Below are 14,402 nucleotides of genomic sequence, written 5' to 3' on the forward strand. Positions count from 1 at the left end.
CACACACACATACACATGTACAATCTTTCCGGCGTACAGTATGACATGCCCACATGCACACTTTCCAGCGTACAGTGTGACACACACACATGTGCACTCTTTCCGGCATACAGTGTGACGCGCACACACGCACACACAAACACACACATACACACGTGCACTCTTTCCAGCGTACAGTATGACACACACACATGCACTCTTTCCAGCGTACAGTGTGACACACACACACGTGCACTCTTTCCGGCATACAGTGTGATGCGCACACACACACACACACACACAAACACACACATACACACACATACACACGTGCACTCTTTCCAGCGTACAGTATGACACACACACGCAATCTTTCCGGCGTACAGTGTGACACACACACACACACGTGCACTCTTTCCGGCATACAGTATGACACACACATATGCACTCTTTCCGGAGTACAGTGTGACACACACGTGTGCGCTCTTTCCGGCGTACAGTGTGACACACACACACACATGCACTCTTTCCGGCATACAGTGTGACATACACATGTGCGCTCTTTCCAGCGTACAGTATGACACACACACACACCCACATGCACTCCTTCCAGCGAACAGTGTGACACACACACACACATGCACTCTTTCCAGCGTACAGTGTGACACGCACACACGTGCACTCTTTCCGGCATGCAGTGTGACGCACACGCACACACACACACACACACGCATACACACATACACACACACACACGTACACTCTTTCCGGCGTACAGTATGACATGCCCACATGCACTCTTTCCAGCGTACAGTGTGACGCACACACACGTGCACTCTTTCCGGCATACAGTGTGACGCACACACACACACTAACACACACATACACACACACACACATGCACTCTTTCCGGCTTCAGTGTGACACACACACACTTGCACTCTTTCCGGCATACAGTGTGACACACACATGTGCACTCTTTCCAGTGTACAGTATGACACACACACACACACACCCACACACCCACACGCACTCCTTCCGGTGTACAGTGTGACACACACACACACACACACACACACACACACACACACGCACACACGCACACACGCACACACGCACTCTTTCCGGCATAAAGTGTGACACACACACACACCCACATGCATTCCTTTTGGCGTACAGTGTCACACACACACACACATGCACTCTTTCCGGGGTACAGTGTGACACACACACACACACACACTCTATCCAGCGTACAGTGTGACACACATACACATACACACACACATGCACTCTTTCCGACATACATAATGACACACACACATATGCACTCTTTCCGGCATACAGTGTGACACACACACACACATGCACTCTTTCCGGTGTACAGTATGACACACACACACACATGCACTCTTTCCGGCGTACAGTGTGACACACACACTCATGCACTCTTTCCAACGTACAGTGTGACACACACACACGTGCATTCTTTTCGGCATACAGTATGACACACACACACATGCACTCTTTCCGGCATAAAGTGTGACACACACCCATATGCACTCTTTCCGGCGTACAGTATGACACACACACACCTGCACTCTTTCCGGCGTACAGTATGACACACACACACACGCACGCACTCTTTCCGGCATACAGTATGACACACACACACATGCACTCTTTCCGGCATACTGTATGACACACACACACATGCACTCTTTCCGGCGTACAGTGTCACACACACACACACACACACACACACCTGCACTCTTTCCGGCGTACAGTATGACACACACACGCATTCTTTCCGGCATAAAGTGTGACACACACACACACCCACATGCACTCCTTCTGGTGTACAGTGTCACACACACACCCACATGCACTCTTTCCGGGGTACAGTGTGACACACATACACATACACACTCTATCCAGCGTACAGTGTGACACACACACACATGCGCTCTTTCCGGCATACAGTGTGACACACACACACTTGCACTCCTTCCAGCGTACAGTGTAACACACACACATACTCACATGCACTCTTTCCAGCGTACAGTGTGACACGCATACACGTGCACTCTTTCCGGCATAAAGTGTGACGCACACGCAAATACACACACACAGACATACACACATACACACACACACACACATGTACAATCTTTCCGGCGTACAGTATGACATGCCCACATGCACACTTTCCAGCGTACAGTGTGACACACACACGTGCACTCTTTCCGGCATACAGTGTGACACACACACACAAACACACACATACACACATACACACACATACACACGTGCACTCTTTCCAGCGTACAGTATGACACACACACATGCACTCTTTCCAGCGTACTTTGTGACACACACACACATGCACTCTTTCTGGCATACAGTGAGACGCACACACACACACACACCCAAACACACATACACACACATACACACGTGCACTCTTTCCAGCGTACAGTATGACCCACACACATGCAATCTTTCCGGCGTACAGTGTGACACACACACACACACACACGTGCACTCTTTCTGGCATACAGTATGACACACACACATGCACTCTTTCCGGCGTACAGTGTGACACACACATGTGCGCTCTTTCCGGCGTACAGTGTGACACACACACACACATGCACTCTTTCCGGCATACAGTGTGACACACACATGTGCGCTCTTTCCATCGTACAGTATGACACACACACACACCCACATGCACTCCTTCCAGCGTACAGTGTGACACACACACACACATGCACTCCTTCCAGCGTACAGTGTGACACGCACACACGTGCACTCTTTCCGGCATGCAGTGTGACGCACACGCACACACACACGCACACACACGCATACACACATACACACACACACGTACACTCTTTCCGGCGTACAGTATGACATGCCCACATGCACTCTTTCCAGCGTACAGTGTGACACACACACACGTGCACTCTTTCCGGCATACAGTGTGACGCACACACACACACACACATACACACACACACACACACAAGTGCACTCTTTCCAGCGTACAGTGTGACACACACACACACACACATGCACTCTTTCCGGCTTCAGTGTGACACACACACACTTGCACTCTTTCCGGCATACAGTGTGACACACACATGTGCACTCTTTCCAGTGTACAGTATGACACACACACACACCCACATGCACTCCTTCCGGTGTACAGTGTGACACACACACACCCACACACTCTTTCCGGAGTACAGTGTGACACAAACACACACACACACACACACACACACACACATACAAACACACACACACACACACACACGCACACATGCACTCTTTCCGGCATAAAGTGTGACACACACACACACCCACATGCACTCCTTCTGGCGTACAGTGTCACACACACACACACATGCACTCTTTCCGGGGTACAGTGTGACACACACACACACACACTCTATCCAGCGTACAGTGTGACACACACACACATAACCACACACATGCACTCTTTCCGACATACATAATGACACACACACACATGCACTCTTTCCGGCATACAGTGTGACACACACACACACATGCACTCTTTCTGGTGTACAGTATGACACACACACACATGCACTCTTTCCGGTGTACCGTGTGACACACACACACACATGCACTCCTTCCAGCGTACAGTGTGACACGTATACACGTGCACTCTTTCCGGCATACGGTGTGACGCACACGCAAACACACAGACACATGTGCAATCTTACCGGCGTACAGTATGACATGCCCACATGCACACTTTCCAGCGTACAGTGTGACACACACACACGTGCACTCTTTCCGGAATACAGTGTGATGCGCGCGCACACACACACACACACACACACAAACACACACATACACACACATACACACGTGCACTCTTTCCGGCGTACAGTGTGACACACACACACACGTGCACTCTTTCCGGCATACAGTATGACACACACACATGCACTCTTTCCGGCGTACAGTGTGACACACACATGTGCACTCTTTCCGGCGTACAGTGTGACACACACACACACACACATGCACTCTTTCCGGCATACAGTGTGACACACACATGTGCGCTCTTTCCAGCGTACAGTATGAATCACACACACACCCACATGCACTCCTTCCAGCATACAGTGAGACACGCACACACGTGCACTCTTTCCGGCATACAGTGTGACGCACACACACACACGCATACACACACACACGTACACTCTTTCCGGCGTACAGTATGGCATGCCCACATGCACTCTTTCCAGCGTACAGTGTGACACACACACACGTGCACCCTTTCCGGCATACAGTGTGATGCACACACACACACACACACACACACACACACACACACACAACCACACACACACACACACACACACACGTGCACTCTTTCCAGCGTACAGTGTGACACACACGCACATGCACTCTTTCCGGCATGCAGTGTGACATACACACACATATAGACACACACACACGTGCACTCTTTCTGGTGTACAGTGTGGCACACACACATATGCACTCTTTCCAGCGTAAAGTGTGACACACACACAAATGCATCCTTTCCGGCGTACAGTATGACACACACACACATGTACTCTTTCCGGCGTACAGTGTGACACACGCACACACACATGCACTCTTTCCGGCATACAGTATGACACACACACACATGTACTCTTTCTGGTGTACAGTGTGACACACACCCACGTGCACTCTTTCCGGCTTACAGTATGACACACACACACATGTACTCTTTCCGGTGTACAGTGTGACACACACCCACATGCACTCTTTCCGGTGTACAGTGTGACACACCCACACATGCACTCTTTCCGGTGTACAGTGTGACACACACACACATGCACTCTTTCTGACTTACAGTGTCACACACACACACACGCACTCTTTCCGGTGTACAGTGTGACACACACACACGTGCACTCTTTCCGGCATACAGTGTGAGACACACACTCACATGAACACTCTTTCCAGCGTACAGTGTGACACTCACACACATGCACTCTTTCCAGCATACAGTGTGACACACACACACACACACACGTGCCTCTTTCCGGCTTACAGTGTGACACACACACACATTTGTGCACTCTTTCCAGCACAGTGTGACACACACACACACACACACACACACACACACTCACACTCTTTCCGGCATGCAGTGTGACACACACACACATATAGACACACACACACACCCACATGCACTCCTTCCAGCATACAGTGTGACACGCACACACGTGCACTCTTTCCGGCATACAGTGTGACGCACACACACACACGCATACACACACACACGTACACTCTTTCCGGCGTACAGTATGGCATGCCCACATGCACTCTTTCCAGCGTACAGTGTGACACACACACACGTGCACCCTTTCCGGCATACAGTGTGACGCACACACACACACGCACACACACACACAACCACACACATACACACACACACACACACACACACACGTGCACTCTTTCCAGCGTACAGTGTGACACACACACACATGCACTCTCTCCGGCATACAGTGTGACACACACACACATGCACTCTTTCCGGCATACAGTGTGACACACACATGTGCACTCTTTCCAGCGTAAAGTATGACACACACACACACCCACATGCACTCGTTCCGGCGTACAGTGTGACACACACACACACACACCCACACACTCTTTCCAGAGTACAGTGTGACACACACACACACGCACACATGCACTCTTTCCGGCATAAAGTGTGACACACACACACACCCACATGCACTCCTTCTGGCGTACAGTGTCACACACACACACACATGCACTCTTTCCGGCATAAAGTGTGGCACACACACACACATGCACTCTTTCCGGGGTACAGTGTGACACACACACACACACACTCTATCCAGCGTACAGTGTGACACACACACACACACACACACACACATTCACTCTTTCCGACATACATAATGACACACACACACATGCACTCTTTCCGGCGTACAGTGTGACACACACACACATGCACTCTTTCCAACGTACAGTGTGACACACACACACACACATGCGCTCTTTCCGGCATACAATGTGACGCACACACACATATACACACACACACATGGACACTCTTTCCGGCGTACAGTATGTCATGCCCACATGCATTCTTTCCAGAGTAAAGTGTGACACACACACACATGCACTCTTTCCAGCATACAGTGTGACACTCACTCACATGCACTCTTTCCAGCGTACAGTGTGACACACACACACACACACATGCACTCTTTCCAGCTTACAGTGTGACACACACGCACATGTGTGCACTCTTTCCAGCATACAGTGTGACACACACACACACACACACGCATAAAAACACACACGCACTCTTTCCGGCATGCAGTGTGACACACAAACACGTGCACTCTTTCCAGCATAGTGTCACATACACGCACACATACATGTGCACTCTTTCCAGCGTATAGTGTGACACACACACACATGCACTCTTTCCGGCGTACAGTGTGACACACACACACACACACACGTGCACTCTTTCCGGCATAAAGTACGATACACACACACACACACATGCATTCTTTCCGGTATAAAGTATGATACACACACACATGTGCACTCTTTCCAGCATACAGTATGACACACACACACGTGCTCTCTTTCCGGCATAAAGTATGATACACACACACACGTGCACTCTTTCCTGCATATAGTGTGACACACACCCACATGCACTCTTTCCTTCGAAAAGTGTGACACACACCCACATGCACTCTTTCCGGCGTACAGTGTGACACACACACACACACGTGCACTCTTTCCGGCGTACAGTGTGACACACACCCACATGCACGTGCACTCTTTCCGGTGTACAGTGTGACACACACCCACATGCACTCTTTCCGGCGTACAGTGTGACACACACACACACACGTGCACTCTTTCCGGTGTACAGTGTGACACATACCCACATACACTCTTTCCAGCGTACAGTGTGACACACACACACACACACATGCACTCTTTCTGGCATACAGTGTGACACACACACATGCACGGTTTCCGGCGTACAGTGTGACACACACACACACACGTGCACTCTTTCCGGCAACAGTGTGACAAACACACATGCACTGTTTCCGGCGTACAGTGTGACACACACACGTGCACTCTTTCCAGCATACAGTGTGACGCACACACACACACACACACACACGTACACTCTTTCTGGCGTACAGTATGACACACACCCACATGCACGTGCACTCTTTCCGGTGTACAGTGTGACACACACCCACATGCACTCTTTCCGGCGTACAGTGTGACACACACCCACATGCACTCTTTCCGGCGTACAGTGTGACACACACACACACACATGCACTCTTTCCGGCGTACAGTGTGACACACACCCACATGCACTCTTTCCGGCGTACAGTGTGACACACACACACACGCACACGTGCACTCTTTCCAGTGTACAGTGTGACACACACCCACATGCACTCTTTCCGGCGTACAGTGTGACACACACACACACACACACACACACACACACACACATGCACTCTTTCTGGCATACAGTGTGAAACACACACATGCACTGTTTCCGGCGTACAGTGTGACACACACACACACACGTGCACTCTTTCTGGCATACAGTGTGACACACACACACACATACACACACACACACGTACACTCTTTCCGGCGTACAGTATGACATGCCCACATGCATTCTTTCCAGCGTAAAGTGTAACACACACACACATGTACACTCTTTCCGGCGTACAGTGTGACACACACCCACATGCACTCTTTCCGGCGTACAGTGTGACACACACCCACATGCACGTGCACTCCTTCCAGCATAAAGTGTGACACACACCCACTTGCACTCTTTCCGGCGTACAGTATGACACAACACAAACACACACACACACGTGAACTCTTTCCTGCATACAGTATGACACACACACACACGCACTCTTTCCGGTGTACGGTGTGGCACACACACGTACGCACTCTTTCTGATGTACAGTGTGACACACGCACACATGCACTCTTTGCGGCATACAGTGTGACACATACACACGTGCACTCTTTGCGGCGTACAGTGTGACACACACACACACACACACAAAAACACACACACACACACACACACACACACACACATGCACTCTTTCCAGCACACAATGTGACACACACGCACATGCACTCTTTCCGGCATGCAGTGTGACATACACACACATATAGACACACACACACGTGCACTCTTTCTGGTGTACAGTGTGGCACACACACATATGCACTCTTTCCGGTGTACTGTGTGACACACGCGCACTCTTTCCAGCGTAAAGTGTGACACACACACAAATGCATCCTTTCCGGCGTACAGTATGACACACACACACATGTACTCTTTCCGGCGTACAGTGTGACACACGCACACACACATGCACTCTTTCCGGCATACAGTATGACACACACACACATGTACTCTTTCCGGTGTACAGTGTGACACACACCCACATGCACTCTTTCCGGTGTACAGTGTGACACACACACACATGCACTCTTTCCGGTGTACAGTGTGACACACACACACATGCACTCTTTCTGACTTACAGTGTCACACACACACACACGCACTCTTTCCGGTGTACAGTGTGACACACACACACGTGCACTCTTTCCGGCATACAGTGTGACACGCACACACACGTACACTCTTTCCGGTGTACAGTGTGACACGCACACATGCATTCTTTCCAGCGTACAGTGTGACACTCACACACATGCACTCTTTCCAGCATACAGTGTGACACACACACACACACACACGTGCCTCTTTCCGGCTTACAGTGTGACACACACACACATTTGTGCACTCTTTCCAGCATAGTGTGACACACACACACACACACACACACTCACACTCTTTCCGGCATGCAGTGTGACACACACACACATATAGACACACACACACGTGCACTCTTTCCGGTGTACAGTGTGCAACACACACATGCACTCTTTCCAGCATACAGTGTCACACACATGCACACATACACGTGCACTCTTTCCGGCGTACAGTGAGACACACACACGTACTCTCTTTCCAGTGTACAGTGTGACATGCACACATGCATTCTTTCCAGCGTACAGTGTGACACTCACACACATGCACTCTTTCCAGCATACAGTGTGACACACACACACACACACACACTTGCCTCTTTCCGGCTTACAGTGTGACACACACAAACATTTGTGCACTCTTTCCGGCATGCGGTGTGACACACACACGCATATAGACACACACACACGTGCACTCTTTCCAGTGTACAGTGTGGCACACACACATGCACTCTTTCCAGCATACAGTGTCACACACATGCACACATGCACGTGCACTCTTTCCGGCATACAGTGTGACACACACACATATGCACTCTTTCTGGTGTACAGTGTGACACACACACACATGCGCACTCTTTCCGGTGTACAGTGTGACACACGCGCACTCTTTCCAGCGTAAAGTTTGACACAAACAGACATGCACTCTTTCCGGCGTACAGTGTGACACAGGCACACGTGCACTCTTTCCGGCATACAGTGTGACACACACACACACACACACACACACACACACACACACACACACACACACACACACACACACACACACACACACACACAAAAATTGGGAGAGCTGACTAACAGAATAGTCAAGCAACAGCCTGACATAGTCATCCTCACAGAATCATACCTTACAGGTAATGCTGCAGACACCAACATCACCATCCATGGGTATGTCCTGTCCCATCAGCAGGTCAGGTCCAGCAGAGGTGGTGACACAGTGGTATACAGTCAGGACGGAGTTGCCCTGGGAGTCCTCAACATTGACCCTGGACCTCATGAAGTCTCATGGCATCAGGTCAAACATAGGTAAAGAAACTTCCTGCTGATTATCATGTACCGCCCTCCCTCAGCTGACAAATCAACACTCCTCCATGTTGAACACCACTTGGAAGAAGCATTGAGGGTGGCAAGGGTGCAGAATGTACTCTGGATGGGGGACTTCAATGTCCATCACCGAGAATGTCTCGGTAGCACCGCTACTGACCGAGCTGGCCGAGTCCTAAATGACACAGCTGCTAGACTGGGTCTGCAGCAGGTGGTGAGGGAGCCAACAAAAGGGAAAAACATACTGGACCTCATCCTCACCAACCTGCCTGTCGCAGATGCATCTGTCCATGAGAAATCGGTAGGAGTGACCACCACACAGTCATTGTGGAGACTCAGTCCCACCTTCACATTGAGGATCTCCTATATCGTGTTGTGTGGCACTACCACCGTGCTAAATGAGATAGATTTTAAACTGATCTAGCAACTCAAGACTGGGCATCCATAAGGTGCTGTGGGTCATCAGCAGCAGCAGAATTGTACTCGACAACAATCTGTAACCTCATGGCCCAGCATATCCCCCACTCTACCATTACCATCAAGCCAGGGAATCAACCCTGGTTCAATGAAGAGTGCAGGGGGGCATCCCAGGAGCAGCACCAGGCATACCTAAAAATGAGGTGTCAACCTGGTGAAGCTATAACACAGGACTACTTGCCTGCCAAACAGCATAAGCAGCAAGTGATAGACAGAGCTAAGCGATCCCACAACCAATGGATCAGATCTAAGCTCTGCAGTCCTGCCACATCCAGTCGTGAATTAACCAACTCACTGGAGGAGGAGGCATCACAAATATCCCCATCCTCAGTGATGGAGGAGCCCAGCACATCAGTGCAAACGATAATTTGCTACAATCTTCAGCCAGAAGTGCCGAGTGGATGATCCATCTCAGCCTCCTCCGGAGGTCCCCAGCATCACAGATGCCAGTCTTCAGCCAATTCGATTCACTCCACGTGATATCAAGTAATGGCTGGAAAAATTCAGCAGATCTGACTGCATCTGTGGAGAGGAAGACAGAGTTAACATTTCGAGTCCGTAAGATTCTTCATCAGAACTAAAGAGAAATAGAAATGTGGTGAAATATAAGCTGGTTTGAGGTGGTGGGGTGGGGGGGCGGGGGTGCAGTGGTGTGGGACAGGTGGAGCTGGATAGAGGGCCAGTGATAGGTGGGGGTAAAGGAGAGATTGCCAAAGATGTCATAAACAAAAGGTCAAGTAGGTGTTGATGGTGGTGTTACTAGCTAAAGGAGGTGCTAATGGTGACATTAAGGGTAAAAAGCAGGATGAGCAAGTGACAGATAGCCCTAGTGGGGGATGGGATGGGAGGTGGGGAATGAAATAGCTAATTTTAAAACTTATTTCCATCCATTGTTCTATCTCTGCCTTTTAGCCTATTTCGATCCCTTCCCCCCACCCCACCCCCACTAGGGCTATCTGTCACTTGCTCGTCCTGCTTTCTACCCTTAATGACACCATTAGCACCTCCTTTAGATAATATCACCACCATCAACACCCACTCAACCTTTTGTTTATGACATCTCTGACAATCTCTCCTTTGCCTTCATCTATCACTGGCCCTCTATCCGGCTTCATCTGTCCAGCCCCCCTTTAACCAGCTTATATTTCACCAGATTTCTATTTTTCTTTAGTTCTGATGAAGAGTCATTCAGACTCGAAACGTTAACTGAATTCCTCTTCACAGATGCTGTCAGACCTGCTGAGTTTTTCCAGTAATTTTTGTTTCTGCTTAACAAGTTGCCTGTCTGGCACGTTGATGCTCTCCTGAAAGTCCATGTATAAATCTGCTGCTCGGCCTTGATCAATCTTCACTGTTAATTCACTCAATCAATGAATCAAGTCTGACAGACATGATTTGCCTTTAACTAATTTGTGCTGACTGTTCTTGATTATCCCATGACTTTCCAAATGAAAGTTTATTTTGTCCCTGATAATGGATTTCAATATTTCCCCACCACAGATGTTAGGCTGACTGGCCTGTAGTTTTCTGGTTTATTTGTCTCACCTTATTGAATAGTCCTCTGGCACTATTCCTGTATCCAAGGAGCACTGAAAGATTGTGGCCAATGCCTCGGCTATTTCTACCCATGTTTCTTTCTGTCACTTAGGAAGCATTTCATCTGGACCAGGTCATGTATCAACTTTCAGTAATGATAATCTTTTTAGTACATCTTCTCAATCTATTACTATGTTGTCCATAAAATCCCAGTTCTCCTTTAATGTAGCCTACACATCATCCGCCTCCTTTGTGAAGACAAATACAAACTACGCCTTCTATAGCCTCCTTCTGTGCCATAATGACGTTATCCTACCCACAATATCAGAAACTGTCAGATTGAGGGTAGTAATGTGGTAACCACAAGGAGAATGATAAGCACTGGATGACTCACACTAATATTTACAATTCTAAAAAGGGATTGAAGGTTTACTCAATATTATTTAGTCATTAACTTGAATTAAAATTAGTCCACATTCTATGTACTATTCTTAGAATTGTTTATATACAGATGTTGCTGATAATTAAAGTATCAATACGTATTAATATGTTTCGCTCATAGACGAGTTGCTGCAAATACTGTAGGAAACATCAAATTCAGCGTTTAACAAATATATCAGTTTCAGCCCCAAAATCTACCCCAGCACAGAAATTCCAGTCACAGCTTAATCTAAGTGCCCAGTGTTTAAAAGGTACCGTTGCAGCTCGCTGCCATAAATTACAGGTTTTACTCTTACCCAATTCTGCACTTGAGTTCACAATAACAGAGCAATTTTAGCACAGGGCCCATATAAACTTATGCAAACACTAAGAAAGGGTTAGGCTAAATCTGTCTCCAGGCAGCAGGGTACCCAAGCACATTCACTGCTGCACTGCAGACTTCAACAGAACAATCAGCCTTTTAAAATAAGGCAACAAATATCTGCCACTTTCAGGACCAAGAGCTTTCAGGATAACCCAGGTGCAGAAGGGTTAGTAAGGCAGCAGATTTGTGGTGCTGCACTTTGCCAGAGCCATACCTACCCTTCCTTTGTGAAGTGTGCACTTCACAGAGGCCATTTTTACAAGGAATCCAAATCTTCTTCAGAGGATTCTGAGTGAGTTCCAGAGGCGAGTTTGCCATGTTATTCCTCGTTCCTTTGTCTTTCTGCAAATTTAAGTCCACATGACCATCCCTGCACAGTTTGTCAATTCTTTGTCTTGCTCTCTAGGCTGCTGCTCTTCCCTGTTTGCAGCTTTACCGTGAACACCAGGTCATTAAACTGAGCGTGTCACGTGAAACCAGACTGCCAGCTACCATAAGTATCCTAATTCATGGTCACTCAGATTGTAAGGACAAAGAGGTAAAGCTAAATTCTATGTCAACAAGCTCAGACTAACATTTCATAGCATGAGTTTAAATAAATAGAGCCTATTGCAAAACATTAACCTATCCTTTCTATTGGCCGCTGACTGATCTGCTACTTATTTACAAAATGACTGTTTGAGGTTTTTGTATTTTATTCTCTCTGCTTATTCAAGTATTGGTCAAATCAGCTCTGAAACATCCTGCACTTCTGCTCAGATTATGGTTTTTTAAAAAAAAGTTCTTTAAAACAATCTAATTACAGATTAAATTACATGTTTACATGGAACCTGTCAGAATTTGTTCTACAGTCTTTCCAGAACTATTTCTTTGCAGCTTTTCTTACACACAATCCCTGGGTACTTTCTGTAATACTATCCAGTTGCTGTTCTTCATGTACAAGGTACAAACAGATAAGTTTTTCTCAGTGTTGCATCATTTTGGGTTCATTCCACGTTGTGGATCACATGTAGAAATCATGGGAAGTGGCTGTTCAAGTCAGAGCAGCCAATCACCAGCAGTGCTACAACACTAGCACCCAATCAGCTTCCTCTTCCTGACAAGAGAAAACATGCTGCAGAATAACAGTTGTTGCTGAAAACAGAATGTGCTACCAACAATCACCAAAATGTAAAACCCTGCGCAAGAATCTCAAGGCTGAATCAGTCCAGTCATCTCAGGCATCTGAAAAACCCTCAGAGCAGCACAAACCTTGCAATTATATTGTGTCTCCGGTGTAAACAACATGCCAAGGTGATTCACAAATAGACAATGATGAAAACATAGCAGGCCAAGAAGGAAGATATCTGGAAGCTAAATGGATTTATTGCTTTTATTTTAAAGGTGAGGACATAGGTCCTCTAGGGAAAGAGCAGGGCCAATTAGGGACCATAGAGGTGACCTGTGTGTGGACCCAGAAGACGTGGGTACAGTCCTCAATGAATACTTTGCGTCGGTCTCCACAATGGAAAAGGACGATGCAGATATAGACATCAGGGTGAAGGTCTGTGAAATATTAGAGGAAATTAACAGAGAGAGAGAGGAGGTACTAGTG

General features: G+C 48.0%; 1 protein-coding gene across 1 annotated transcript in view; it reads right to left on the reverse strand.

Annotated features, from left to right (window-relative positions):
* The window catches only part of LOC121280446 (6-phosphofructo-2-kinase/fructose-2,6-bisphosphatase 4-like), a 230,776-nt gene extending 217,050 nt beyond the window's left edge, over positions 1-13,726 (reverse strand). The window contains exon 1 of the mRNA XM_041192440.1: positions 13,027-13,726. Coding sequence (XP_041048374.1) covers positions 13,027-13,126 — 100 coding nt within the window. The 5' untranslated portion in view covers positions 13,127-13,726. The remainder of the gene's footprint in view (positions 1-13,026) is intronic.
* Positions 13,727-14,402: the final 676 nt, after the last annotated feature.

Source organism: Carcharodon carcharias, chromosome 7 (genome assembly GCF_017639515.1).
Source record: "Carcharodon carcharias isolate sCarCar2 chromosome 7, sCarCar2.pri, whole genome shotgun sequence".
Lineage (NCBI taxonomy): Eukaryota > Metazoa > Chordata > Chondrichthyes > Lamniformes > Lamnidae > Carcharodon > Carcharodon carcharias.